This window comes from Pogoniulus pusillus, unplaced genomic scaffold (genome assembly GCF_015220805.1).
Source record: "Pogoniulus pusillus isolate bPogPus1 unplaced genomic scaffold, bPogPus1.pri scaffold_102_arrow_ctg1, whole genome shotgun sequence".
Taxonomy (NCBI): Eukaryota; Metazoa; Chordata; class Aves; order Piciformes; family Lybiidae; genus Pogoniulus; species Pogoniulus pusillus.
This window is the reverse complement of record NW_026974541.1, coordinates 21,823-45,284: the sequence shown is the minus strand read 5'-3', so window position 1 is coordinate 45,284 and position 23,462 is coordinate 21,823. Positions and strand designations below refer to the sequence as shown.

The 23,462-nt window shown below is 69.1% G+C and overlaps 4 protein-coding genes across 8 annotated transcripts; 1 reads left to right on the top strand and 3 right to left on the bottom strand.

Annotated features, from left to right (window-relative positions):
- The first annotated feature begins 16 nt into the window (after window positions 1-16).
- Window positions 17-5,370, top strand: MCM7 (minichromosome maintenance complex component 7). Of its 2 annotated transcripts, XM_064141063.1 has the most exons (16): window positions 17-156; window positions 289-365; window positions 621-785; window positions 894-1,024; window positions 1,124-1,304; window positions 1,387-1,524; window positions 1,883-2,032; window positions 2,117-2,228; window positions 2,377-2,508; window positions 2,715-2,798; window positions 3,088-3,481; window positions 3,887-3,970; window positions 4,190-4,358; window positions 4,598-4,707; window positions 4,783-4,909; window positions 5,017-5,104. In XM_064141063.1, exons 1-15 carry the CDS (start codon window positions 126-128, stop codon window positions 4,874-4,876), a joined length of 2,052 nt encoding a protein of 683 aa, XP_063997133.1. In that variant the 5' UTR covers window positions 17-125; the 3' UTR covers window positions 4,877-4,909; window positions 5,017-5,104. The 2 variants fall into 2 exon arrangements, with proteins under 2 accessions (XP_063997133.1, XP_063997132.1); XM_064141062.1 differs by lacking the exon at window positions 4,783-4,909 and having other exon boundaries at window positions 18-156; window positions 5,017-5,370.
- A 392-nt stretch (window positions 5,371-5,762) lies between these two features.
- COPS6 (COP9 signalosome subunit 6) lies at window positions 5,763-9,471 on the bottom strand. Its single transcript, XM_064141056.1, has 10 exons — window positions 9,348-9,471; window positions 8,905-9,030; window positions 8,481-8,612; window positions 8,146-8,234; window positions 7,666-7,728; window positions 7,478-7,525; window positions 6,896-7,010; window positions 6,344-6,436; window positions 6,159-6,259; window positions 5,763-5,925 (listed from the first exon to the last, which is right to left on the bottom strand). The coding sequence occupies exons 1-10, from the start codon at window positions 9,424-9,426 to the stop codon at window positions 5,785-5,787; spliced, it is 987 nt and encodes a 328-aa protein (XP_063997126.1). The 5' UTR covers window positions 9,427-9,471; the 3' UTR covers window positions 5,763-5,784.
- Window positions 9,472-9,775: 304 nt separating this feature from the next.
- MPDU1 (mannose-P-dolichol utilization defect 1) lies at window positions 9,776-12,792 on the bottom strand. 2 transcript variants are annotated; one of them, XM_064141061.1, is made up of 7 exons: window positions 12,653-12,792; window positions 12,413-12,478; window positions 11,911-12,043; window positions 11,432-11,517; window positions 11,232-11,350; window positions 10,636-10,746; window positions 9,965-10,177 (listed from the first exon to the last, which is right to left on the bottom strand). In XM_064141061.1, the coding sequence occupies exons 1-7, from the start codon at window positions 12,738-12,740 to the stop codon at window positions 10,049-10,051; spliced, it is 732 nt and encodes a 243-aa protein (XP_063997131.1). In that variant the 5' UTR covers window positions 12,741-12,792; the 3' UTR covers window positions 9,965-10,048. The 2 variants fall into 2 exon arrangements, with proteins under 2 accessions (XP_063997130.1, XP_063997131.1); XM_064141060.1 differs by lacking the exon at window positions 11,232-11,350 and having other exon boundaries at window positions 9,776-10,177.
- Window positions 12,793-15,587: 2,795 nt separating this feature from the next.
- Window positions 15,588-23,420, bottom strand: EIF4A1 (eukaryotic translation initiation factor 4A1). 3 transcript variants are annotated; one of them, XM_064141057.1, is made up of 10 exons: window positions 23,313-23,420; window positions 22,392-22,524; window positions 21,725-21,864; window positions 20,647-20,815; window positions 19,463-19,572; window positions 18,505-18,648; window positions 17,616-17,753; window positions 16,964-17,053; window positions 16,581-16,660; window positions 15,588-16,001 (listed from the first exon to the last, which is right to left on the bottom strand). In XM_064141057.1, exons 1-10 carry the CDS (start codon window positions 23,334-23,336, stop codon window positions 15,857-15,859), a joined length of 1,173 nt encoding a protein of 390 aa, XP_063997127.1. In that variant the 5' UTR covers window positions 23,337-23,420; the 3' UTR covers window positions 15,588-15,856. The 3 variants fall into 3 exon arrangements, with proteins under 3 accessions (XP_063997127.1, XP_063997128.1, XP_063997129.1); XM_064141058.1 differs by having other exon boundaries at window positions 21,725-21,793; window positions 23,313-23,403; XM_064141059.1 differs by lacking the exon at window positions 22,392-22,524 and having other exon boundaries at window positions 21,725-21,793; window positions 23,313-23,358.
- Window positions 23,421-23,462: the final 42 nt, after the last annotated feature.

Sequence of the window (23,462 nt, the reverse complement as noted above, 5' to 3'; positions counted from 1 at the left end):
TCACGTGGTGCCTCTTTTCGCGCCACTTTCGTCTGCGGCTGGCGGGAAGCGGCCGCGGCACCGGCGGACCGGGGCCAGGCGTGACGTCATTTGGGCGCTGGACCGGCTCGGGACCGATCCCTGCCATGGCGCCGCGCGACTATGCCGCCGACAAAGGTTGGAGCAGGAATCGGTACCGGGAGTTGGCGGGGAGGGGGGTACGGGGCCGGTAGGCAGAGATCGTAGGGTGTAGGGAGGCGGAAAACAGAGTCCGGGACACCGGCACCGACGTCCCCGTACTGCCCGCAGAGAAGCTGAAGCGGTTCTTGGAGGAGTTCTACCGGGATGGCCCTGACGGCAAGGAGTTTCCGTACCGGCAGCAGCTGGTGAGGCACCGTGACGGGCTGGGGGAAGAACCGGGAGGCAAGACGCACACCGAGTCACCCTCCCCGCTTCCAACCCCCAGCCGGTGGTCGCCCCGCGGCCTCTTCCTGGCCCCCTTCCCGCTCCCCCTCCCCGCGGTATAGGAGCCCAGCCAGGGTTAGTGTTTCCGAGTGCCCCGCTCCGGGTGCCCGGCGCGGGGGGAGATGAGACAGCGACGGGGAACGGTCTCTGAGCCCTCTCCGGTCTGCCCCCGCCAGGAGGCCTTGGCACACCGGGATCAGGTGGCGCTGTACGTGTCCCTGGACGACGTCGCCGAGGAGGAACCGGAGCTGGCCGAGGCCGCCTGCGAGAACGCGAGGCGCTACGGGCGGCTGTGCGCGGACGCGGTGCAGGAGCTGCTGCCGAGCTACCGCCGCCGGGAGGTGACTCCGGGGCCGGCTCATGTCCCCCCCACGTCCCCCGTCCTGTTGTCCTCATGACCACCGTGTCGCTGTGACCCCCCCCTCACCGCCGTGTCCCCATCCTCACAGGTGACTCGCAGGGACGCCCTGGACGTGTTCATCGAGCACCGACTGCTGCTGGAGCAGCGGGGCCGGGACCGGGAAGGGGGGGACAACCGAGATCCCCACAACCGCTACCCGCCTGAGCTGCTGCGGCGCTTGTGAGTGACCCCAGACCCATAGCCTGTGGGTCGCACGTTCCCGTCCCGCCCTGTCCGTGGGTCCCAGTCCCCCCCCATTCACCTTCTCCCCCCCTGCAGCGAGGTCTACTTCCTCGCCCCCTCCTCCTGCAAGCCGCTGCGGATCCGGGACGTGCGTGCGGGCAGCATCGGGCACCTGGTGACCGTCCGCGGCGTCGTCACCAGGGCCACCGAGGTGCAGCCTCGGCTGCTGGTGGCCACCTACAGCTGCGACCAGTGCGGGGCCGAGACCTACCAGCCCGTAAGCACCGAGGCGCTCCCGGGGTAGCTCGGCTCTGTCCGGCTCGTTCCGGCTCGACTCACCCCCGCGGCGCCCCCCGCAGATCGAGTCGGAGACCTTCACACCGCTGCTGCTGTGCCCCAGCCGCGAGTGCCAGCGGGACCGGGCCGGGGGCCGCCTGTACCTGCAGAGCAGGGGGTGCAGGTTCCTCAAGTTTCAGGAGCTGAGGGTCCAGGAGCATGTGAGTGGGTAGGGGGCTGCAGGGGTGCCCCCCGACCTCCCGTGGATGCCCCTCTGATCCCTCTCGGGGTGTGTGTCCCTCTCCGTCCTCCCCCTCCTGTCCCTGTCTTGCCTTCCTCTCCCCATCCATCTCCCCCAGCTCCTCCTCCCCACACTGCTGTGTCAAGCAAGTGATGCCACTGCCAGGCTGCCACCCTCTTGCTTCTGCTCCTCAGCATCCCACGGTGGGTGCGGGGGGCCCCTCCGGCTGGGCATCAGCCACCCCTGGCTCAGGAGGTGCCCAGCCAGCAGCGCTGCCCAGCCTGGGGTGCTGCCCAAGTGCCCTCCAGCTGTCCCACTCCTCCCCACTGTGCCCACAGAGTGACCAGGTGCCTGTGGGCCACCTGCCTCGCTCCATCACGGTGGTGGCCCAGGGGGAGAACACGAGGCTGGCACAGCCTGGGGACCACGTCAGTGTCACTGGCACCTTCCTGCCCCAGCTGCGCTCTGGCTTCAGGCAGATGGCACAGGTAGGTGCCACACCCCCCCCCCCCCCCCATCCCTACCAGTGTGGGTGGCACCAGGAAAGGCACTGAATCCCCTTGGGTGGGCAGGGACTGCTCTCGGAGACCTTCCTGGAGGCTCACAGCATCGTGAGGGTGAACAAGGGAGAGGAGGAGGAGGAAGGAGCTGAGCTGAGTGAGGAGGAGCTGCGGCAGATCACTCGTGAGCAGCGTGCCCGGGGGGTGGGCACCTGGCTTTGGGGGTGGGCACCCAGACTACATCCCAGTGGACACCTGCCACTGGGGAGTGGGCACCCAACCCATATCCTGGTGAGCACCTGTGCCACATGGTGCCCTCCTTGATGTGCCAGAGGAGGACTTCTACGAGAAGCTGGCAGCCTCCATTGCCCCTGAGATCTACGGGCACGAGGATGTGAAGAAGGCTCTGCTGCTGCTGCTGGTGGGGGGTGTGGACCAGAACCCCCAGGGCATGAGGATCAGGGGTGAGGGCACACCCTCGGGCACCCTCCTGGTGGGAGGGGGGTCTGGGAACATCAGAGGGACAGAGGGGAGCTGCTGGCAGAGCTGCTGAGGGCTCGGAGGGCATCTCCTGAGGGGTCTGAGGGCACCTCCTGGGGGTCTACAGGAGCTGGGGGAGGGTCTGAGTTCACCTCCTGGGGGCCTCTCACCCCTTTTGCCCCCTCCGCAGGCTCCATCCACATCTGCCTGATGGGGGACCCAGGCGTGGCCAAGTCCCAGCTGCTCTCCTACATCGACCGATTGGCGCCGCGCAGTGAGTGCCACGCCCACTGACTGCACCCTGTCTGCTTGGCCACTGCCCCAAGGCTGCCCCTTTCACCCTGCCCTGTTGACTGACCCCAGGACTGGTTCCAGCCTTCCCCATTGCCCTCATCCTGGCCTCCTGACAGTGCCCCCCTGTCCCCCACTGCCCCCCCACTGTCCCCCACTACCTACCCCTACCCTACTTCCCCCCCCCCCCCGGTTCCGCCTCTCCCCACCCCCTTCCTGCACCGCCCGCCCCATGCCACCCCTCTCTTACCCTTCCCCCCCCTCCCCCGCAGGCCAATACACGACCGGGCGGGGGTCGTCGGGCGCGGGTCTGACGGCGGCAGTGCTCCGGGACGCTGGCACGGGGGCGCTGACCCTGGAGGGCGGGGCGCTGGTGCTGGCCGACGGCGGCGTCTGCTGCATCGACGAGTTCGACAAGCTGCTGGACGCGGACCGAGCTGCCATCCACGAGGCCATGGAGCAGCAGAAGGTGGCCGTGGCCAAGGCTGGCATCTTGGCACAGCTCAACGCCCGCTGCGCCGTCCTGGCGGCCGCCAACCCTGCCCTGAGTCGCTTCGATCCTTCCCGCAGCTTGCAGCGCAATCTGCAGCTGCCTCCTGCCCTCCTGTCCCGCTTCGACCTGCTCTGGCTGCTGCGCGACCGCCCCGAGCGCGGCGCAGATCTGAGGTGTGGCCGCCAGGGGGCAGCACTGGGGAGGGAAATGAGGGCTGGGAGCGCTGCGGGCGGCGGTGGGTACCGGGGGGGTGAGGGGGCACGGGGAGAGCTGTGGCGGAACCCAATGGTGGGTGAGGGGGCACCTGGATGCCAGTGGGCATGCAGCTGGGACATCTGTGGGGCTGGAGGGCACCATGGTGGGGGGTAAGGGGGCACTGGGAGAGCTGTGGGCATCTGTGGGGCTGGGGAGAACCCAGGTGGTGAGAGAGCACCTGATGGTGGGTGAGGGGGCACCAGGACCCCAGTGGGCATCTATGGGCACTGTGGGGCTGGGGGGGGCAGATGTGGGGTGGCACAGGGCTGGCTGTGAGGGTCTCTGGCCGCCCCCAGTGCCCCTCATCCTCCCGTGCCCCCCAGGCTAGCACAGCACATCACCTATGTGCACCAGCACAGTCGGCAGCCGCCCAGTGCCCTGCAGCCCCTCGACATGAGGCTCATGAGGTGAGCTCTGTGCCCTCTCCTCTGTGCGCCCTTTGTCCCCCTGTGCCCGCCCTATGTCCCCTGTGTGCCCTCTGTCCCTCTCTGCTCTCTGTCCCTGTGCCCTAAGTTCTCTGTGTGCCCTGCACCCTCTGTGCTCACTGCCCCTGTGTGTTCTGTGCCCCCTGTCACTTGCCCTCTCCCCTCCCCCCTTGCCCCCTGACCTCCTGTACCCGTGCCCAGGCGTTACCTTGCCCTGTGCCGCCGCCAGCGCCCGGTGGTGCCCCCCCAGCTGGCAGAGTTCATCACTGCTGCCTACGTGGAGCTGCGGCGAGAGGCCAGGGACAGCCCCGATGCCACCTTCACCTGTGCCAGGACCCTGCTGGGCATCCTGCGCCTCTCCACGGCCCTGGTAAGGGCGGGGTGCAAGGGACAGCTTGGCACATGGGGATGGGGACAGGGCACAGTCGGGGGGGGGGGGCATCCTGATGCCCACATCCACCCTACTGCCCCCCTCCCTTGGCCCCAGCCCCTCCTGGGCTGTGGTGCTTGGGGAGCTGCTGCTTGTGGGGCCACGGGGGTGGCAGTTGGTGGGGGGCACCGTGCCCTGCTGTGGCACCACGGGTGGCACGGTGCCCTCTGTGCCCACAGGCACGGCTGAGGCTGGGTGAGGTGGTGGAGAAGGAGGATGTGAGTGAGGCCATCAGGCTGCTGGAGATGGCCAAGGACTCACTGCAGGGGGACAAGGCACAGCAGAGCCGGTGAGGGACACCTCGGGGGGCATCTGGGGGTGGGCACTGCCAGGGCCACCCCTAACCCTGTCCCTCTATCCCTAGGAGGGTGGTTGCAGTGCCAGGGGTCCCCTTGGCTCATTCTCACCTCCCTGGGGCTCAACGTGGGCTGAGAATGGCAGTGCCAAGGTGCCCCTAAGGCTGCTCTCTGGGTCCCTGGAGTCACCACAGGGTGGGTGGGCAGTGCCCAGGGTGGCACCGAGAGCCCATGATGGGGGGGTGTGGGTGGTCCCCCGCAGCCCTGACCCTCTCTCTCTCTCTCTCTCTGCCCTCCCCCAGTGCCCAGCGCCCAGCCGATGCCATCTTTGCAGCGCTGCGGGAGCTGGCAGGGGCCGGGGGGGCACCTGGGGGGGTGCCCAGGGGGGTGCCCTACGCCGACGCCCTGCAGCGGTGCCTGGCAAAAGGCTTCACTGTGGCACAGCTGGAGGAGGCCCTGCAGGAGCTGCAAGAGCTCAATGTGCTGCAGCTCAACGCTGCCCGCAGCCGCATCACCTTCCTCTGAGCCTGGCACCCCTGCCCTGGGCACCCAACCCTGCCCCTGGTGCTGAAGCTTCTCCCAGGCCCTGTTGGGTCCTCGCCCCTCCCCCTGCCCCTCCCTTGTTGACCTTTTAACCAATAAAAACCTTTGTGTGATTTTTGGGGACTCCTCCCCCCGCCCGCACCCCCCCTCCCTTACCCCCCCCAGCTCCCAGCTCTGCTCTCAGCCTGCAGCTGCTTTATTGGGGTCAGCCACGGGGGGAAGGGGAAGGCATTGGGGGGGGGAGCAGGCCTGGGCTGAGCTCCGTGGCCCCTGGGGGAGTTTCTCCTGCTGGGACACCCCCCCCAGCCCCCCCTCTAAAGCAGACCCCACCCCAAGAAGAGGCTCCCCCCCCCCCCCCCCAAGTCCCCTCCCCTGGAGGCATAGACCCCCTGCAGCACTCCCGGTAACCCCCTCCCCTAGAAGCAGAGCCCCCCTAGCCCCCTCCCCTAGAAGAAGAGCCCCCCAGCCCCCTCCCCTAGGAGCAGAGCCCCCCTGCAGCCCCCTCAGCCCCTAGAAGCAGACCCCCCCTAGAAGAAGAGCCCCCGCATGCGGCGCCCCAGCCCCTGGCGGTCGTAGAGGACGTTGAACTTGTTGACGAACTGGTTCATGGTGTTGCAGGCCTTGGTGATGGTGCCCAGGTAAGCCATCAGTCCCACGTCGTTGCATTGCTGGGGGGGGGCACGGGCACGGCCTCGGGGTCAGGAGGGGACCCCCAAAGCGGCCTGGACCCCCCCAGAACTCCTCACACCAAACCGCTCCCCGAGCCGGCAGTCGCCTCGGTGCTGGTCCCAGGGTGTTGCCAACACAGGGTTCTGGGAGCCCCTTGCCAGGCTCTGGGGACCCTCCCTGGGCAATGCCGCCCCCCACCCCGGGTTTTGGGGACCCCCCCGCGGCCACTCACATCATAGAAGTCTGTCTTGAACTTGTCAGTGCTCAGCACGGGCAGGCAGTGGCAGAGGGCAGAGGCCTCCCGCAGGATCTCGTGGTTGAAGGGCACTTCCCCTGCGGGTACAGCGGGCACGGGTGGGCAGGGGGCTCGGGGGGCACCACGGGGACAGCCTGGGGCAGCTTGTGCCCAGCCCCCACCTGCCTGCGCGGCTCTGACGTATTCCAGGATCAGCCTCACTCTGCTGTGCAGCATCTTGATGGCAGAGTGCTGGGCCAGGAGGTGCTCGGCCACTGGCACCGGCAGGGCAGGGGGTCAGGGCAGGGGCACAGCAGGGCGAGAGGCAGCCCAGGGGCAGCAGCAGCTCCATGGGCAGAAGCTGCCAGGGCACTGCCTGGGCACTGCCTGCACCCCTGCTGCCCCCCACCCCTCCGAGTGTCCCTCCCACCCTGCTCCTGTCCTGCTCTGTCCCAGTGCCCCCCCCGTGCCCACACCAGTGGAGCTATCCCCTGTGCCCCTCATGCCCATACCCTCCGCTCTCCCCCTGCCCCCTCCCAGTGCCCCCCATGCCCATACCCTCCACTCTCCCCCTGCCCCCTCCCAGTGCCCCCCATGCCCATACCCTCCACTCTCCCCCTGCCCCACCCTGTGCCCCTCATGCCCATACCCTCCACTCTCCCTCTGCCCCTCCCAAGTGCCCCCCATGCCCACATCCCTTCCACCCTCCCCATGCCCACTCCCCCGTGCCCTACCCGTGGAGCTCTCTCCCCCCCCCGTGGCGGTCATCCTGGCCACGTGATCCACCCCAATGCGCTCTGCCTCCTCCGTGGCCAAGGTGTAAGGCAGCTCCGCGAACAGCAGCGTGGCCTGGGGGGGGGGAGGGCTCAGAGACCCCCCACGGGAGACCCCAGACCCACACAGAGCCACCCCAGAGTCCCCAGACCCACACAGACCCCCCACGAGTGTAAGGCAGCTCCGCGAACAGCAGCGTGGCCTGGGGCGGGGGGGCAGGGCTTAGGGACCCTCCACGGGAGACCCCAGACCCACACAGAGCCCCCCCAGAGACCCCAGACCCACACAGACCCCCCACGAGTGTAAGGCAGCTCCGTGAACAGAAGCGTGGCCTGGGGGGGGGGGGGGCAGGGCTCAGGGACCCCCCACGGGAGACCCCAGACCCACACTGACCCACACAGCCCCCCCCCAGCCCCTGCATTGTCCCCCCCTGGACACAAACAGGCTCCTTGGACCCCCAGATACCTTCCTAAGAGCCCCCCCCACTGGACATCCCCAGCCTCATTTCTACCCCCCCACGACCTCCCCTGCTCCCCCCTCACCTCCCCATTGATGATGTCAATCACAGACTCAAAGACACTGACAGGCAGCTGGAGGGGGGAAGAGGGGGGCACAAAATGAGGCTTTGTGGGGGGAGGGGAGGTCCAGACCCCCCCTCCCAAAAGCCAAGATCTAAGCTGGGGAGGGGTCGGGGAAGGGTCCCAAGGGGGTGTGTGTCCCCCCCACTCACATCTGTGTGCTTGGTCATGGGGTTGAGCTTGAGGAAGAGAGGACTCTCGATGATCTCACACACCTGGGGGGGCACAGAGCTCACCTGGGCCTCCCCCCATGACCCCCAGACTCGAACAGAACCCCCCCCGAGCCCTCCCAGAGCCAAACGGACCCCCCCAGACTCAAAGAGCAGCCCCAGAGGCTCCCCGGATGCAAACAGCAACCCCCAAACCCAAAGAGACCCCCCCCAGGCCCAAGGAGCATCCCCAAAGCTCCCTGGACCCAGAGCCCCACCAGAGCCCCCAGATTCCCCCCCCCGAGATCAAATCCCCTCCCCCACAGCCCCCACGCAGCAGCTGCAGGGACACAAAACCTCCTCTGGGCCCCTCCCTGCCCCACCCCTGCCCCCCCACACCCTACCCTCCCCCTCTTAGCCCCATCCCACTCCCTGCCAGCCTCTCTCGGCCCCACCCAGCCCCTCCCAGCCCCACCCCCTCACCTGTTTGTGCACCTGGATGTCGGGGGGCTCTGGGGGCCCCCCAGTTGTGTACCAGCCCAGGAACTCCAGCTCCTTGAACACCTGCTTGACTGGGGAGGGGGGGGGGGGGGCAAGCCTCAGACCCCCCCCCGGGACCCCCTGCTGCCCCCCAGGCTCCCTCCTAAGCCCCCAGACCCTCCTCAGGCTGCTCTCAGCCCCCTCCCAAGCCCTCCAGGGCCCCCCTAAGACCTACCTACGATTCCTCAAGGACCCCCCAGGACCCCCCGCTGCACCCCAGGCTGCCTCCTGAGCGTCCCCAGGCTGCGCCAGCCCCCCCGGCCCCCCCAGCCCCTCACACTGCTCCTCCTTGGTGTAGTAGTACTCCTTGTCGATCAGGACGTGGCCGTCCACGGCGTGCGCCAGCAGCTCGAAGCTGTTCATCACCTCGATGTTCCGCCCCTCCTGCCGCCCAATCAGGGCCCCGATCACTGCGGGGGGCGGGGCGAGAGTGGGCGGGGCGGGCGTGGCACTGCCGAGCCACACCCACCCCGCCCTGCACCTTCGTGCCCCTCCCTACGGCAGCCCTGGGGCTCTGGGACGTCCCTGTGGGGTCTCTGGGGGTCAGGGAGGGATCCCTGGGGGGGTCCCTTTGGGGTCTCTGTGGGTCTGGGAGGGGTTCCTGGGGGGTCCCTGTGGGTCCGGAGCATCCCCGCAGGGGTTGGTGTGAGGCTGTAGGGGTCCGGGGGGGTGGTCTCGGGTGGGGAGGGGTCCCCGCGGTACCCTGCGCCGGGCGCCCCTCCTGCGAGCGCAGCCGGATCCAGTGGTCGGAGATGTTGAGGATGACCAAGGGATGAAGAGCGACGGACACCGACCCGGTCACGCCGCCTGCCATCACCGACGGCGCCGCTGCGCGGGGGGAGCGGCGGCGGTCAGCACGGGGGCAGACCCGGAGCGGCCCCGGTCCGGGCACAGCCCAGCCCCGGAGCGGTCCCGGTCCCGGTCCAGCCCCAGCCCAGCCCCGGAGCCGTCCCGCTCCAGCCCCAGCCCAGCCCCGGAGCGGTCCCGCTCCAGCCCCAGCCCAGCCCCGGAGCGGTCCCGGTCCCGCTCCAGCCCCAGCCCAGCCCCGGAGCGGTCCCGGTCCCGCTCCAGCCCCAGCCCAGCCCCGGAGCCGTCCCGGTCCCGCTCCAGCCCCAGCCCAGCCCCGGAGCGGTCCCGGTTGGTACCTGCCACGTCCACCTCCATGCCGCCGGCCCCGTTGCTCCCTGCCGCCGAGGACGAGCCCCCGGCTGCCGCCGCCGCCATCTTGGGTTCGTGCTGAGCCTCTGCGGCCGCCGTACATGGGCGGGGCCAAAGCGCACGAGGGGGGCGGTGCTACGCATGCGCACCCAGGGGCGGAGCGATGCCTCAGCCCCGCCCAGTGCCCTCCCAGCCCCTCCCAGACCCACCCAGCCCCTCCCAGTGCCCTCCCAGTCCATCCCAGTGCCCTCCCAGCCCCTCCCAGCTCCGCCCAGCCCCTCCCAGTGCCCTCCCAGTCCATCCCAGTGCCTCCCAGACCCACCCAGCCCCACCCAGACCCTCTCAGTCCCGCCCAGACCCTCCCACTGCCCTCCCAGTCCCTCCCAGCCCCACCCCATGCAGAGAAATGGGAGGGGTCAGTTGAGGCCTTTATTGGAGGGGCTCCAGTGGGGTCCCCATATCGTGGCTCCTCCTGACCCTTGGTCCAGTATGGGGGGGGGGGGCTGGGGGGGTGGGAACCTTCAGAGGGATCCCGAAGGAGTTGGGGGCAGGGGGGGGGTGGTGACCCAGGGGGCATTTTGCAGGGTGGGGGGAAGAGGCCTGACCCTAACTGTGTCTGGGGAGGGTCTTTGCAGTCCCTGAATTGAGAGGGGGGAGGCTCCCTGCAGCCATCTGGGGAGGGGTCCCCTCAGTCTGCCTTGGGGCGTGGGCTGGGGCCTTTGGGCCCCCCCCCGTAGTAGAGCAGCTGAGCCAGCAGCAGAGCATTGCAGGCAGCAGAGGTGGCGAAGGTCAGGGCCAGCAGAAGGTCCCCTGTCTCCTGGGGGGGCACAAAGGAGAAGGGGGGCTGGGGGCAGAGGAAAAGGGGTCTGGGGGCAGAGGAAAAGGGGTCTGGGGGAGAGTCTGAGGGGGTCTGTGGAGAAGAAAAAAGAGGAGGGGGTCTGGGGGGGCATAGAAAGGGTCGGGAAGAAAAGGGGCTGGGGGGGGCAAGCTGAGGTGGTCTGGCAGGGGGAAAAGGAGAGGTTTGGGGGGGGGGGGAGATTCTGAGGGGGTCTGTGGGGAGGGAAAATAGGAGAGGGGAATCTGGGAGGGGTTGAGAGTGGGGGGGGACAGAGAGGGTTTGAGTGAAGAAAAGGGGGTCTGGGGGGGCCTGAGGTGGTCTGGGGGGGTGGGAATGGGATTTAGGTGGGGGGGAAGAGGGGTTTGGGGTGGGAGACTCTGAGAAGGTCTGTGGGGAGGGGGCGAGGGGCCTGGGGAGGGTCCGGGGGGGTTCCTCACCTGCAGGGAGGTGAAGACCCTGGCCAGGGCCCCCCCGAGCAGCAGCCCTGTGGTGACTCCCGAGAGCTGCCCTGTGTGGCCCTGCCTGTGGTTGGCCACAGCCTGCAGCAGCTGCGGGGGCAGGAGGAGCCTCTGAGGGGCTGGGGAGACCCCCGGGACCCCCCCAGGGACGCCTCAAGGACCCTCCCAGCCACCCACGGACCCCTACAGATCCCCAGGGACCCTCCCCAGCCACCCAGGGACCCCTACAAATCCCCTGGGACCCTCCCCAGGGACCCTCCAAGGACCCTCCCAGCCACCCAGGGACCCCAGGGACCCTCCCCAGCCACCCAGGGACCCTCAGAGACCCTTTACAGCCACCCAGAGACCCCTATGGAGCCCTCGGGACCCCCAGGGACCCCCCAGTGAGCCCTTAGGGACCCCCAGGGACCCTCTTACAGCCACCCACAGACCCCTGACAGAGCCACAGAGACCCCTCTGGATCCCCTGCAGCCACCCAGGGACCCCTCCCCACCACTCACAGCTCCCACCGTGGCCCAACCCCTCCCACAGCCTTCCCCCCCTCGGGACCCCCAACCCACGGCCCTCCCCCTCACCCTGCTCAGCACCACCAGGGGCAGGTTTGCTGCCTGCAGCACTGTGGGCACCTGCAGGGGGGTCAGGGGGGACAACAGAGCCCCCAGAACCCCCCCATAGGCACTCACCAGCAGCAGCCCTGCAGGGAGAGAAACAGCACTTCAGAGGGGTGGTGGGCTCAGGGGGACCTCCCCCAAAAAAGCCCCCTCCAAGGTCTCACCTTGCCCAGTGTGGCCCCCAAAGTGGTGGATGAGGAAGAGGAGGGTGAGGGTCTGCAGCAGCAGGAACAGAGCCTCCCCCCAGGCACTGCAGAGCCAGGGGGAAAAGGCTTTCAGTAATGGGGGGGGGGCACCCGTGGGACCCTGCCCACAAATCGACCCCCTGCAGCCCCTAACTGACCCCCAGCTGACTCCCCCTCAAGTTCATACCCCTCCAGTTTGGATCCAGGCATCAGGACCCCCCGCCCCCCAAGTGGTCCCCTCCCCAATAAAGGACCCCCCCAAGTGGCCCCCTCCCTAATAAAGGACCCCCCCAAGTGTCCCCCTCCCCAATAAAGGACCCCTCTCAAGTGGCCCCTCCCCAACAAAAGACCCTCCCCAGCGCCCCCTCCCCAACAAAGAACCCCCCCAAGCGCCCCCTCCCCAATAAAAGCCCCACCCAGCGCCCCCTCCCCAGTCAAGGCCCCCCCGGCCCCCTCACCTGAAGGGGAAGCCTCTGGCCCAGCCGTAGCTGACAGAGCCCCCCAGGGCCAGCAGCTCCAGCCCCAGCGAGGGGAGGCTGAGCCCAGCCCCGCTCCGGGCCCCCCACACCTTCAGCAGCTGCGGCAGCTTCACTGGGGGGGTCGGAGTGAGCCCCCAGACCCAAAGGCGCCCCCACAGACCCCCCCGGACACCTTCCCCAGCCCAAATGAGCCCCCCCCGAGTGACCCAACCCCCAAAACCCCTCCCATAAATCCCCCCTGAAGCCCCCAGACCCATAAACGCCTCCCGAAGCACCCTCAGACCCCCCCGCCCCCCAAACTGCCCCTCAGACCGCCCCCAGCCCCCCCCAACTGCCCCTCAGCCTCCTCCAGCCCCTCCAAACCGCCCCTCAGACCCCCCCGGCCCCCCAAGACTGCCCTTCAGACCCCTCCGATCCCCCCAGAGCCCCACGGACCCCTCAGCCCTCCCATCCCCGCCCCCAGCCCTCCCAAGCCGCTCACCCAAGACGGATCCGGCCACGATGGCGTAGCCCAGGGCCTTGCTGAGGAGGATCTTCAGGCAGGGCACTGCGGGGGGCAGCTCATGAAGCCCCCAGACCCCCTCCCCACTTCCGCCAGGCCCCAAGATGGCGGCGCCCACCTCAGCCCGGCCTGCGCTGCGGCTTCCGCCGGCCACAGAGCGGCTCTGCCCGCCCCTCCCCCACCCCCGCGCCCTCCCTGCCGACTTCCCCTTCCCGGTACCGTGCAGGAGGTGGAGCCTGAGCACGAGCTCCTCGAAGCAGCTGTCGGGGAGCAGCAGCGGCACCAGCAGCCCGCGCAGGGCCTCCATGGCGGCGGCGCCGCTGCCACTTCCGGAGCCGGAGCGGCTGCGCGCATGCGCGACCCCCGGCGCCGCCGCTGATTGGCGGAGGGCGGCACCCGCGGGCGGGAGCTGCGCGCATGCGCGGCCCCCGGCGCCGCCGCTGATTGGCGGAGGGCGGCACCCGTGGGCGGGAGCTGCGCGCGTCTCTCCCCTTACGCAATTTGCGTCCCCTGCAGTTTGCGTAACTCTCGTACGCAGTTTGCGCAACCCTCTGGCTCAACTTGCTTCCCCGCACGCAGCTTATGCTCCCCTCCTCTTACGCAACTTGCGCCCCTCTACGCAGTTTACGTTGCCCTCCTCTTACGCTCTTTGCGCCCCCCTCCGCTGTTTTCGCTCCGCGCCCCTTGCTGTACGCTCCCCTCTCACGCAGTTTCTGTCCCTCTACACAATTTACGCTCTTCCTCCTACGCAGCTTGCGCCCCTGTACGCACTTTGCGCTGCGTGCCCCTTAGGCGCTCTCGCCCCCCGCCGCTTTACGCTTCTCTCCTCTTACGCAACTTGCGCTGCTCTACGCAGTTTACGCTCCGTGCCCCTTGCTTTACGCTCCCCTCTTCTTACGCTCTTTGCGCCCCCCTACGCTGTTTTCGCTCCGCGCCCCTCGCTTTACGCTCCCCTTTTACGCAATTTCTGTTCCTCTACACAGTTTACGCTCTCTTCCTCTTACGCAACTTGCGCCCCCGTACGCACTTTGCGCTGCACTCTCGCCCCCCGCCCGCTTTGCACTCCTCTCCTCTTACGCACTTTGCGCCCTCCGCTCGTTACGCCCCTCCCTCCCTCACGCCCGCCGCGCTTGACGGCGCCCGCCGCGCTTTCCGTCTCCCGCCGCCCCGCCATGGCGGCCGCCGCCGCCCGCCCGCTGTGCCGCGGGGCCGTGGCCCTCTGCGTCCTCTTCTACCTCCGGCTGCAGCGGGGCCGCCGCCTGCGGGATGCCGCTCGCCGGGCCCGAGCCATCCGCTGCCGCTTGGCCGCGGCGCGGAACCGGCGCCGCTTCGCCGCGCTCTGGCTCTGGGCGCGCCTGGGGCCGCCGGGCCGGAGCTTGGGCCCCGCAGCGGCAGCCCCGGGGCGGGGAGGAGGCGGCGGCGGCGGCCGGGAGCGGCGGCTGTGGAGCAAGGCTCGGAGCTCCGCGTTCTGGGACACGGTCCGGGCCAAGGCGTTCAGCCGCGGGGAGTGGGCCGAGAACTTCCGCCTGGCGCCGTCCACCTTCGACTTCCTCTGCGGCAGGCTGCGGGCGGCGATCCAGCGGCGGGACACGAGCATGCGGCGGGCGGTGCCGGCCGAGGTGCGCCTGGCGCTGACGCTCTGGCGCCTGGGCGCCTGCACCGAGTACCGGGCGGTGGAGCAGCAGTTCGGCGTCTCCCGCTCCACCGTCTGCAAGATCCTGCGGGACGTCTGCGAGGCGGTGGTCGCCATCCTGGCGCCGCTCTACGCCCGACCCCCGAGCCGCGCCCACGGCTTCGCCCTCCCGCAGCTGGCGGGGGTCCTAACGAGGCTGCGGGTGCCCATCCGGGCCCCCCCGGACAACGCCCCCAGCTACAGCACCGGGCGCGGCTGGCACGTCGTGGTCCTGCAGGCGGCCGTCGACTGCCGGGGGTGCTTCTGGAACATCGAAGTCAACCCCCCCGGGCAGGGTCTCCGCCGCTCGGCTCTGTACCAGCGAGCCCAACGCGGGGGGCTCTGCCCCGCTCCCCCCGCCCGCTTCGGGGAGGTCTCGGTGCCGCCCTTCTTGCTGGGGCGCCCCAGCGACCCCCTCCTGCCGTGGCTGCTTCGCCCTTATGGCGGCTCCGAGGTGACCAAGCGGACCGGGGCCGGGGGGGGCGCCGGGGGCCGGCGGCGCTTCAACGCCGGAGCCGCCCGGGCCGAGGCGGAGGCGGCGGCGGCGCTGGGCAGGCTGCGGGGCCGCTGGCGGTGCCTGCAGAAGAGGAACGACACAGACCTGAGCTTCCTGCCCACGCTGCTGGCCGCCTGCTGCCTGCTGCACAACGTCTGCCAGGCCCGCGGCGACCCCTGCCCGGCCGCTTGGCTGGCGCCGCCGCCCGGCCTGGGCGGGGAGGACGAGGAGGAGGAGGCGGAGGAGGAGGAGGAAGGCAGGGGAGAGGCAGAAGCAGCAGCCAGGAGGATCAGGGAGGCGCTGGCGGCGGCGCTGCAGGAGTGAGGAGGGGGCAGGGTCTCCGGCTGGGGGGCTCGGAACCCCTGGGACCCCCGAGTGGAGGGATCGAGGCCCTCGAGACCCCTCCTGGGGGGTGGAGGCTGCTGGGACCCACGTTTGGGTGCTCCTGGGGCAGCATCTGGGGGGGGGTTGGAGACTCCCTGGGACCTGCACTTGGGGGTGGGTCTCAAGGCTGCTGGGATCCCTCTCCAGAGCTGCCAAAACCCCTGGGGGGCAGTGAGACCCCCAACTTTGGTCTGATCCAGGCTTTGTTGGGGGTCTGGGGGCCTTCAGGACCCTCACTGGGGTCGAGGGTCTCTGATATGTCTGTGCCACTCTTTTGGGGGGGGTCTCCCAGCAGCTCCGCACTTGTGGGGCAGGCGAGGCTGAGGTAGCCACGGGGGAGCCTGGCTGGGGGGGGGGGGAACACACACAGAGAGCATGGTAGGTGCTGAGACCCACAGCTGGGGGGGACTGGTGTGGGACCCCCCCCCAAATAAAAGACCTTTTTGTACTGACTGGCAAGGGTCGATCCCTGCCCCCCCAGTGGGGGTCACAAACATGCAAGCATCTCCCTGTGCCCCCCACCCCCTCTGCCCTGCCCCTCCCCACCTCGCTGCCCCCTTAAGTGGGGGTCCCCCTTCCCCCCCCTCTGCTCTCCGAGTCTCTTTTTCCCCCAAAGTCTCTTTTATTCCCATAAATAAACGTTACAAAAAGGGGAGGGGGCTAGGGGGCTGCCCCCCCCCCAGCTGTGAGGCTTCCTCCTCAGCCTGGCTCTGCCCCACAGCTGCGAGGCTGCCCCAGAGGTGTGGGGGGGGCGGGGGGGAGGGGGCTGACGTTTATTCAAGAGCAAAAAAGGCCTCGGGAGGGGGAGAGAAGAGCACAAAAAGGGCGGGGCTGGGCGTGGCCCGGGGGGGGGGGGGGGGGAGGCAGCCAATCAGATGAGGTCGGCCACGTTGAGCGGCATCTCCTCGATCGCGGTGTTGTAGAAGGTCTCAATGTCCCGCAGCGTCCTCTTGTCCTCCTCCGTCACCATGTTGATGGCCACGCCCTTGCGCCCGAAGCGGCCCCCGCGCCCGATCCTGCGCCACGCACAGCGGTCACGGCCGCGGGACCCCGCCGGGGGGCGCCCACGGACCCCCAGGGGGCAATACGGACCCACCAGGGGGCACCATGGACCCCCAGGAACCACCAGGGGACACCACAGCGATTACCAGGGGGGCACAGGGACCACCACAGGGACCACCAAGGACCCTCAGGAACCCCTTAGGGGCGACCACCAGGGGGCACCACTGGCACCACAGTGATTACCAGGGGGCACAGGGACCACCACAGACCCCCAGGGGGCACCACAGGGACCACCAAGGACCCTCAGGAACACACCAGGGAGCACCACAGGAACCCACAGGGACTACCAAGGGGCCGCACGAACCCGCGGTCACCACCAGAGGGCGCCCACGGCCACCACGGCAGCGCAGCACCCCCGCGGTCACCACCAGAGGGCGCCCACGGCCACCACGGCAGCGCAGCACCCCCGCGGTCACCACCAGAGGGCGCCCACGGCCACCACGGCAGCGCAGCATCCCCGCGGTCACCGCCAGGGGGCAGCAGGGACCCGCAGGGACGCCCCAGCCCCCTCCCCACGCCCCCGCGGTGCCCACCGGTGGATGTAGTTCTCGCGGTTGGTGGGCAGGTCGTAGTTGATCACCAGGGACACCTGCTGCACGTCGATGCCTCGGGCCTGGGGGGACAGGGGGCTCAGAGACCCCTCCCCCAGGCCCTCCTCTGCCCCGCAGCCCCTCCCAACGCTCTGCCTCCCTCCCCCCCCATTTTACCCCTCCCCCACCCCTTTCCTACTATATCCCCTCCCCTTCCTCCCCAACCCCCACTCTTCCCTACCCCTCCCCAACCCCTTCCAAGGTGTCTGGGGAGGGGGTTGGAGGCAGCTCCTGGCCCCCCTCCCCACTGGCCCCTTCCCCTCTGTTGGACCCTCCCCCTCCCTGCTTGCCCCTCCCCGTGGGTCCCTGCGCCCAGCCCCCCTCACCAGCAGGTCGGTGGTGATGAGGACCCTGCTGGAGCCGGACCTGAACTCCCTCATGATGACATCTCTCTCCTTCTGGTCCATGTCCCCGTGCTGGGGAGGGGCAGGAGAGAGAGAGAGGAGTGAGGAGGGGGAGGGGCAGCACCCAGGCGCACCCTCCCTTCCTGGCACCCCCCCCCACAGCGACCCCTGCTGGGGCAGGGCAGAGGAGAGCTTTGGGGACACTTTGGGCTGTGAGTGGACCCTGGGGGGCACCAAAGGGACCTTGGGGGGCATCAGAAGGACCTTGGGGGGCAGCAGAGGGGACCCTGGGGGCAGCAGAAGGGCCCTGGGGGCATCAGGCACTTAGAGGCTGCAGGAGGACCCTGAGTGGCACCAAAAGGACCTGGGGGGCACTGGAGGAGTCCCTGGGGGGCACCAGAGGGACTCTAGGGGCATTGGGGGAACCCTTGGGACCCTTGAGGTGGCACTTTGGGGCCCCTGAGGAACAGTGGCAAGGGCAGGGAGGGGTCAGTGCCACTCTGGGGATGTCTGGGTCAGCTTCGGCGCCCCCTGGAGCCAGCTTGAGGCGCGTTCGGTGCCCCCTTGGTGTCGTGGGGCGCCGTGGGGGGCCCGTGGGCGCCGTGGGGTGCTGTGGGGGGCCCGCGGTGCCCACCATGGCGGAGACAGTGAAGTCCCTGGCGTGCATCTTCTCGGTGAGCCAATCCACCTTGCGCCGCGTGTTGATGAAGATGACAGCCTGGGTGATGGTCAGCGTCTCGTACAGGTCACACAGCGTGTCCAGCTTCCACTCCTGACAGACACCCACGGGCACCCAGAGCCATCAGTGCGCCCCCAGACCCATCAGTGCGCCCCCAGACCCAAACCTGCGCCCCCAGACCCAAACCTGCGCCCCCAGACCCAAACATCAACCCCCAGACCCGCACATCAACCCCCCGGGTCTCATACAGGTCACACAGCGTGTCCAGCTTCCACTCCTGACAGACACCCATGGGCACCCAGAGCCATCAGTGCGCCCCCAGACCCATCAGTGCACCCCCAGAGCCATCAGTGCACCCCCAGACCCAAACCTGCGCCCCCAGACCCGCACATCAACACCCCAGGTCTCGTACAGGTCACACAGTGTGTCCAGCTTCCACTCCTGACAGACACCCACGCCTCAGCAACGCCTCCAGGGGTGCCCCCAGACCCACACCTGCACCCACAGACCCACACCTGCACCCACAGACCCACACCTGCAGCCCCCAGAGACCAATCACAGCTAAGAACTCGGCCAAGGACCCCACCCAGAGCCCCCTCCCCAGCTGCTCTCCCCTTGTCCCCCCCTGCTCAGGGGCCTGCCCCACGGGTGGGGGTGACCCATGGTTAAGGGGGGGTCACTCTGGCATGGGGACACTGCGGGGGGGCCACAGGGGGGCGCCCCACAAATCCTGGAACCATGCTGGGGTGGGGGGAGGCTGCTGTGGGGCTGAGACCCCTCTGAGACCCCCTACCCGCGGGCCTGACTGCCACACCCACGGCCCCGCCCGTGGGCCCCGCCCCACCTCCCGCTCCACGTTGATGTAGAACTGCCTGATGCCCTCCAGGGTGAGCTCCTCCTTCTTCACCAGGATCCGGATGGGCTCCCGCATGAACTTCTTGGTCACCTCCAGCACGTCCAGGGGCATCGTGGCCGACAGCAGCACCACCTGCGGGCCCCCCCGGGGGTCACCGGGGCCGTGCCCGACCCCCGGGCACACAGAGACCCCCCCCGGGCACGCAGAGCATGCCCCTAGGGCACACAGAGCCACAGAGCTCCCCCCTGGGCACACAGAGACCCCCCCCGGGCACACAGAGACCCCCCCCCAGGCACGCAGAGCATGCCCCTAGGGCACACAGAGCCACAGAGCTCCCCCCTGGGCACACAGAGACCCCCCCCGGGCACACAGAGGCCCCCCCTAGGGCACACAGAGGCCCCCCTAGGGCACACAGAACACCCCTGAAAATGCACCCCCCAGCACCCCTCAAACCCCATCCCCCGCCCCCGCCAAAACCTCTCTGTGGCACCACAAAGGTTTTCCTGTGACCCCCCCCCAAGACCCCCCCCAAATACCTCCAACCTCCTCAGGCTACAGCAGACCCTCCCCAAAGCCCCCCCCCCAAATTGCCTCCAACTACCCAAGAGCCCCCCCAAAACTCTCCCCGCACCTCCCAAACCTCTGCCCCCAGACCCCCCCCCCCAAACCCCGTCAAAAGCCCTCCAGGCACCCCTGAACCCTCTTAGACCTCCCCAACCCCCTCAAAACCCCTCTCAGACCCCCTCACCCCCCTCAAAACACTCAGACCCCCCCACAAGCCCCAAACCTCTGCCCCCAGACCCCCTCAACTCCCCCCAGATCCCCTCTCAACTCCCCCTCTGGTGGTTCCAGCTTTGCAGCTGGGGGATAGGGGCTGGGAGTCAGGGGGAGGAGGGGGGGCGTGGGCGGGGTCCCCCCCCCCGGGTCCCCCCCTGGGCCCCCCCACCTGCGTGTTCCCAGAGAGCTTCTGGAAGATGTCATAGATCTGATCCTTGAAGCCTCTGCTCAGCATCTCATCAGCCTCGTCCAGCACAAACATCTTGATGAACTTGGGGGCTGGGGGGGCACAGGCAAAGCTTGGGGGGGGGGCGCTGAGAGGATTTGGGAGGGGCTGAGAGGATCTGGGGGGTCCTGGAGGGGACTGGAGGGGTCCAGGGGAGACTCTATGGGGTGTAAGTAGTCAATAAAGGACCTCAGGATGGAGACCTTGATGAGTCTGGGGGCTGGGGGGGCACAGGGAGGGGCTTGGGGGGGGCTGAGAGCATCTGGGAGGGGACCTGGAAGGGTCTGGGGGTCCTGGGCAGGTCCTGGGGGTGGGGGGGGGAGTCAAAGGGCTCCAGGAGATCCCAGCATGACCTGGAGGGATTTGGGGGGGTCCCTGGTGGGAGAATGGTCCCTGGGGTCCCCTCCCCTGCCCTCAGCCCTTGGCAGTCTCTGATCAGCCCCCGGGGGGGTCCCCAGCCCCGGCAGGACGCAGGGGTCAGGACCACGCCCCCCGGGGTCAGGTGACACGCACGAGGTCATCAGCGGGCAGGGGGGGGGAGACAGGGGGACGGGGACCCCCCCCCAGGGGACACTGAGAACCGCCATGGGGACACAGAGCTGGCACCTGGGGGCCCTCCGGGGGCACTGCAGTGCCCTGGGTGGGGTTGACAGCCTCTGGGTGGCCTCTGGTGCCACCTGGGGTCAACTGAGGCCACCTGGGGTCAGCTTCAGCCTACTCTGGGTCAGCCTGGGGCTCCTTGGGGCTGTTCTGGTGCCCTTTGGAGGTGCCAGGTGGGCATCAGTGCCCCCTGGGGACATTCTGATGCCCCTTGGGGATGGTTCGGTGCCAGCTGGGGTCAGCCTCAGCCTGGCCTGGGTCAGCCTGGGGCCCCCTGGGGCTGCTCTAGTGCCCTTTGGAGGTGCCAGGTGGGCATCAGTGCCCCCTGGGGACATCCTGGTGCCCCCTGGGGACACTTCGGTGCCAGCTGAGGTCACCTGAGGCAACGTGGGGTCACCTGGGGTCAGCCTCAGCCTACTCTGGGTCAGCCTGGAGCCACTCGGCGCTGTTCTGGCGCCCTCTGGCGGCGCCGGGCAGGAGTTGCTGCTCCCTGGTGCCCCCCGGTGCCCCCCGCGGTGCCCACTCACAGAGGTAGCGTCGGTTGAGCATGTCGAAGACCCTGCCAGGGGTGCCCACGATGATGTGAGGAGCCTCCAGCTGCAGCTTCTGCACCTCTGCCCTGACGTTGGTGCCCCCGATGCAGGCATGGCAGGAGGCACCCAGGTAGTCGCCCAGAGCCATCACCACCTTCTGGATCTGGGGGGGGGGCACCCAGGAGGGCATCAGCAGTGCCCCCCCAGTGCCCCAGCGCCCCCCACGGGTGTGCCAAGGGAAGGCAATCAGAAGGTCCCCAAGTGCCACCTCCTGTGGCCCTCCCACCTGGGCTCTGAGCTGTGCCAGCTCAAGCAGTAAGGCCACGGTGCCCACCCAATGCCCACCCAGTCACCCCCAGCAGCTGCCCTGTGCCCCAGGCATGAACCAGCAGCAGACACTGGTCTGTACTGGGATGAACTGGGAGCCATTGCTCTGCCCACCCCTGATTTGGGACCAGGGCCACAGGGGGGCCCTTCCCTGCCCAGTGGGTGGGGGCTGCACTGGTTTGGACTGGGCCACGCTGCTGGGGCTGGCCCCTGCCAGCCTGCACTGCTCCCTGCTGCCCAAACTGGTCCATACTGGTCTGGACTGGCCCAGACTGGTGCCAGTCACCGCCCCACACCATGGCAGTGACCCTGCCAGGGGAGGGCTCAGCTCTGCCTCCCTGCCCTGGGCTGGTTCCTGCTGGTCCCCACTGGTCTGTAGTAGTCTTTACTGGTCTGTGCTTGCCTGGACTGGTCCATACTGGTTTGGACTGGTTCCTACTGCTCTAGACCGGCTCCTACTGGTAACAGTCACTGCCCCACCCAGCAGCAATCACCCTCCCGGAGGGCTCAGCGCTGCCCTGCCCTGTGCTGGCTCCCGCCGGTCCCCACTGGCCTACACTGGTCTGAATGGGTCCATACTGGTCTGGACTGGTCCCCACTGGTCTGAATGAGTCCATGCTGGTCTGTACTGGTCCATACAGGTCTGGACTGCAGACACCCCCTGCCCACCCAGCAGCAGTCGCCTTCCCAGGGGGCCCAGCGCTGCCCTGCCCTGCTCCCGCTGGTGCCCGCTGGTGCCCGCTACCTGCTGTGCCAGCTCTCGGGTGGGTGCCAGCACCAGGGCCTGCGTGGCCTTGAGGTCCAGCTCAATCTGCTGCAGGATGGAGATGGCAAAGGTGGCAGTCTTGCCCGTGCCCGACTGCGCCTGCGCGATCACGTCGTAGCCTGCGGAGAGCCAGCGCTGGGCACGGCGGGCACGGGGGGCACGGGGGGGGCTGGGAGGGACAGGGAGGGGATGGGAGGGGCAGGGAGGGACTGGGGCGGCTGCAGGAGCCTGGGAGGGACTCAGGAGGTCTCTCTGGGTGACTGTGGGACAGAGAGAGCCCTGCGGGGGGCTCTGGGGTGCCCGTGGGGCAGTGTGGGCAGCTGTGGGGCACTGTACCCTTGATGCAGGGCAGGACTGCTCTCTGATGGGGGGGCTCTGGGTGCCCGTGGGGGGCTCTGGGTGCCCGTGGGGCAGCGTGGGCAGCTGTGGGGCACTGTACCCTTGATGCAGGGCAGGACTGCTCTCTGATGGGGGGGCTCTGAGTGCCCGTGGGGGGCTCTGGGGTGCCCGTGGGGCAGTGTGGGCAGCTGTGGGGCACTGTACCCTTGATGCAGGGCAGGACTGCTCTCTGCTGGGGGGGCTCTGAGTGCCCGTGGGGGGCTCTGGGTGCCCGTGGGGCAGTGTGGGCAGCTGTGGGGCACTGTACCCTTGATGCAGGGCAGGATTGCTCTCTGCTGGATGGCAGAAGGCTTCTCGAAGCCGTAGGCATAGATGCCCCTCAGCAGGGACTCTGCCAGGTTCATCTCATCGAAGCTGTCCACCACCTCGTGCCAGTTGCTCTGGGGGGGGGCACCAGCAGGGGGGCGCTCAGGGCACGGTGCCAGGCAGCTGCGAGCATCCCCCAGGCCCCCTGCCCCAGGGTAAAGCCAAGCCTTGCCCAGCTGGGGCCTGGCTCTGCCCACTGCTCCTGTCTGCTCTGTACCAGTTCAACCAGTCGCAACCAGTAACGCCCCAATGCCACCCAGTAATGCCCAACCACACCCTAGTGCCACCCAGTCACACCCCAGTGCCACCCAGTAATGCCCAGCCACACCCCAGTGCCACCCAGTAATGCCCAATTGCACCCCAGAGCCACGCAGGCACCCCCCAGCGGCCCCAGTGCCCCTCTAGCGCCCCCTGCTCACCCCCAGTCCAACCTCACCCTCAGCCCCCCCCAGAGCCCTTCCCCAGCGCCCCCCTGTGCCCCGGGCATGAACCAGCAGCGGGCACTGCTCCGCACTGGGAGCCGCTGCTCTGCCCCCCCCGGATTCGGGACCGGGGCCACGGGGGGGCCCTGCCCTGCCTAGCGGGTGGGGGCTGCGCCGGTTTGGACTGGTTCATACCGAGGTGCGACCGACCCCAGCGCAGCCGCAGCAGTGTCCCCCCCCGCAGCTCCCAGCGCCCCCGGCACGGCAAACCTCCCTCCCGGTCTGGCCCCACCGCAACCCCGGACAGGCCTTGGCCCGGTCCCGGTCCCCCCCGGTGCCGTTCCCGGTGCCCCCCCGGTCCCGGTGCCCCCGGTCCCGTTCCCGGTGCCCCCCGGTCCCGGTGCCCCCGGTGCCGTTCCCGGTGCCCCCCCGGGCCTCACCTCTATGACCCCATCTGGCTCCATCCCCTCGGGGCCGCTCTCGCGAGGGCTGCCGGGAAAAGAAGCGCCCGCGCGGGGAGGTCACGGCCTGGCCCCTCAGCTTCCGGCCGCCACCGCCCCTGACCCGGAAGCGGATCCGCACTCCCTGCC

What these genes read in the sequence shown, in the direction of transcription:
- COPS6 (XM_064141056.1), bottom strand. Translation starts at nt 9,426, where the DNA reads ATGGCGGCGGCGGCAGCCGGGGGCTCGTCCTCGGCGGCAGGGAGCAAC. An exon ending in CTACACCAAGGAGGAGCAGT is followed by an intron (nt 8,235 to 8,480) that starts GTGAGGGGCTGG and finishes CCCCCTCCCCAG; the next exon opens with TCAAGCAGGTGTTCAAGGAG. An exon ending in ACATCCAGGTGCACAAACAG is followed by an intron (nt 7,729 to 8,145) that starts GTGAGGGGGTGG and finishes GTGCCCCCCCAG; the next exon opens with GTGTGTGAGATCATCGAGAG.
- MCM7 (XM_064141062.1), top strand. Translation starts at nt 126, where the DNA reads ATGGCGCCGCGCGACTATGCCGCCGACAAAG. An exon ending in AGCTGAGGGTCCAGGAGCAT is followed by an intron (nt 1,525 to 1,882) that starts GTGAGTGGGTAG and finishes CTGTGCCCACAG; the next exon opens with AGTGACCAGGTGCCTGTGGG. An exon ending in GAGCGCGGCGCAGATCTGAG is followed by an intron (nt 3,482 to 3,886) that starts GTGTGGCCGCCA and finishes CGTGCCCCCCAG; the next exon opens with GCTAGCACAGCACATCACCT.
- EIF4A1 (XM_064141057.1), bottom strand. Translation starts at nt 23,336, where the DNA reads ATGGAGCCAGATGGGGTCATAGAG. An exon ending in AGCTCTCTGGGAACACGCAG is followed by an intron (nt 18,649 to 19,462) that starts GTGGGGGGGCCC and finishes GGGGGCCCGCAG; the next exon opens with GTGGTGCTGCTGTCGGCCAC. An exon ending in TCATCACCACCGACCTGCTG is followed by an intron (nt 16,661 to 16,963) that starts GTGAGGGGGGCT and finishes CTGTCCCCCCAG; the next exon opens with GCCCGAGGCATCGACGTGCA.
- MPDU1 (XM_064141060.1), bottom strand. Translation starts at nt 12,740, where the DNA reads ATGGAGGCCCTGCGCGGGCTGCTGGTGCCGCTGCTGCTCCCCGACAGC. An exon ending in CAGGCTCCACCTCCTGCACG is followed by an intron (nt 12,479 to 12,652) that starts GTACCGGGAAGG and finishes TGCCCCCCGCAG; the next exon opens with TGCCCTGCCTGAAGATCCTC. An exon ending in GGGTCTTCACCTCCCTGCAG is followed by an intron (nt 10,178 to 10,635) that starts GTGAGGAACCCC and finishes GTGCCCCCCCAG; the next exon opens with GAGACAGGGGACCTTCTGCT.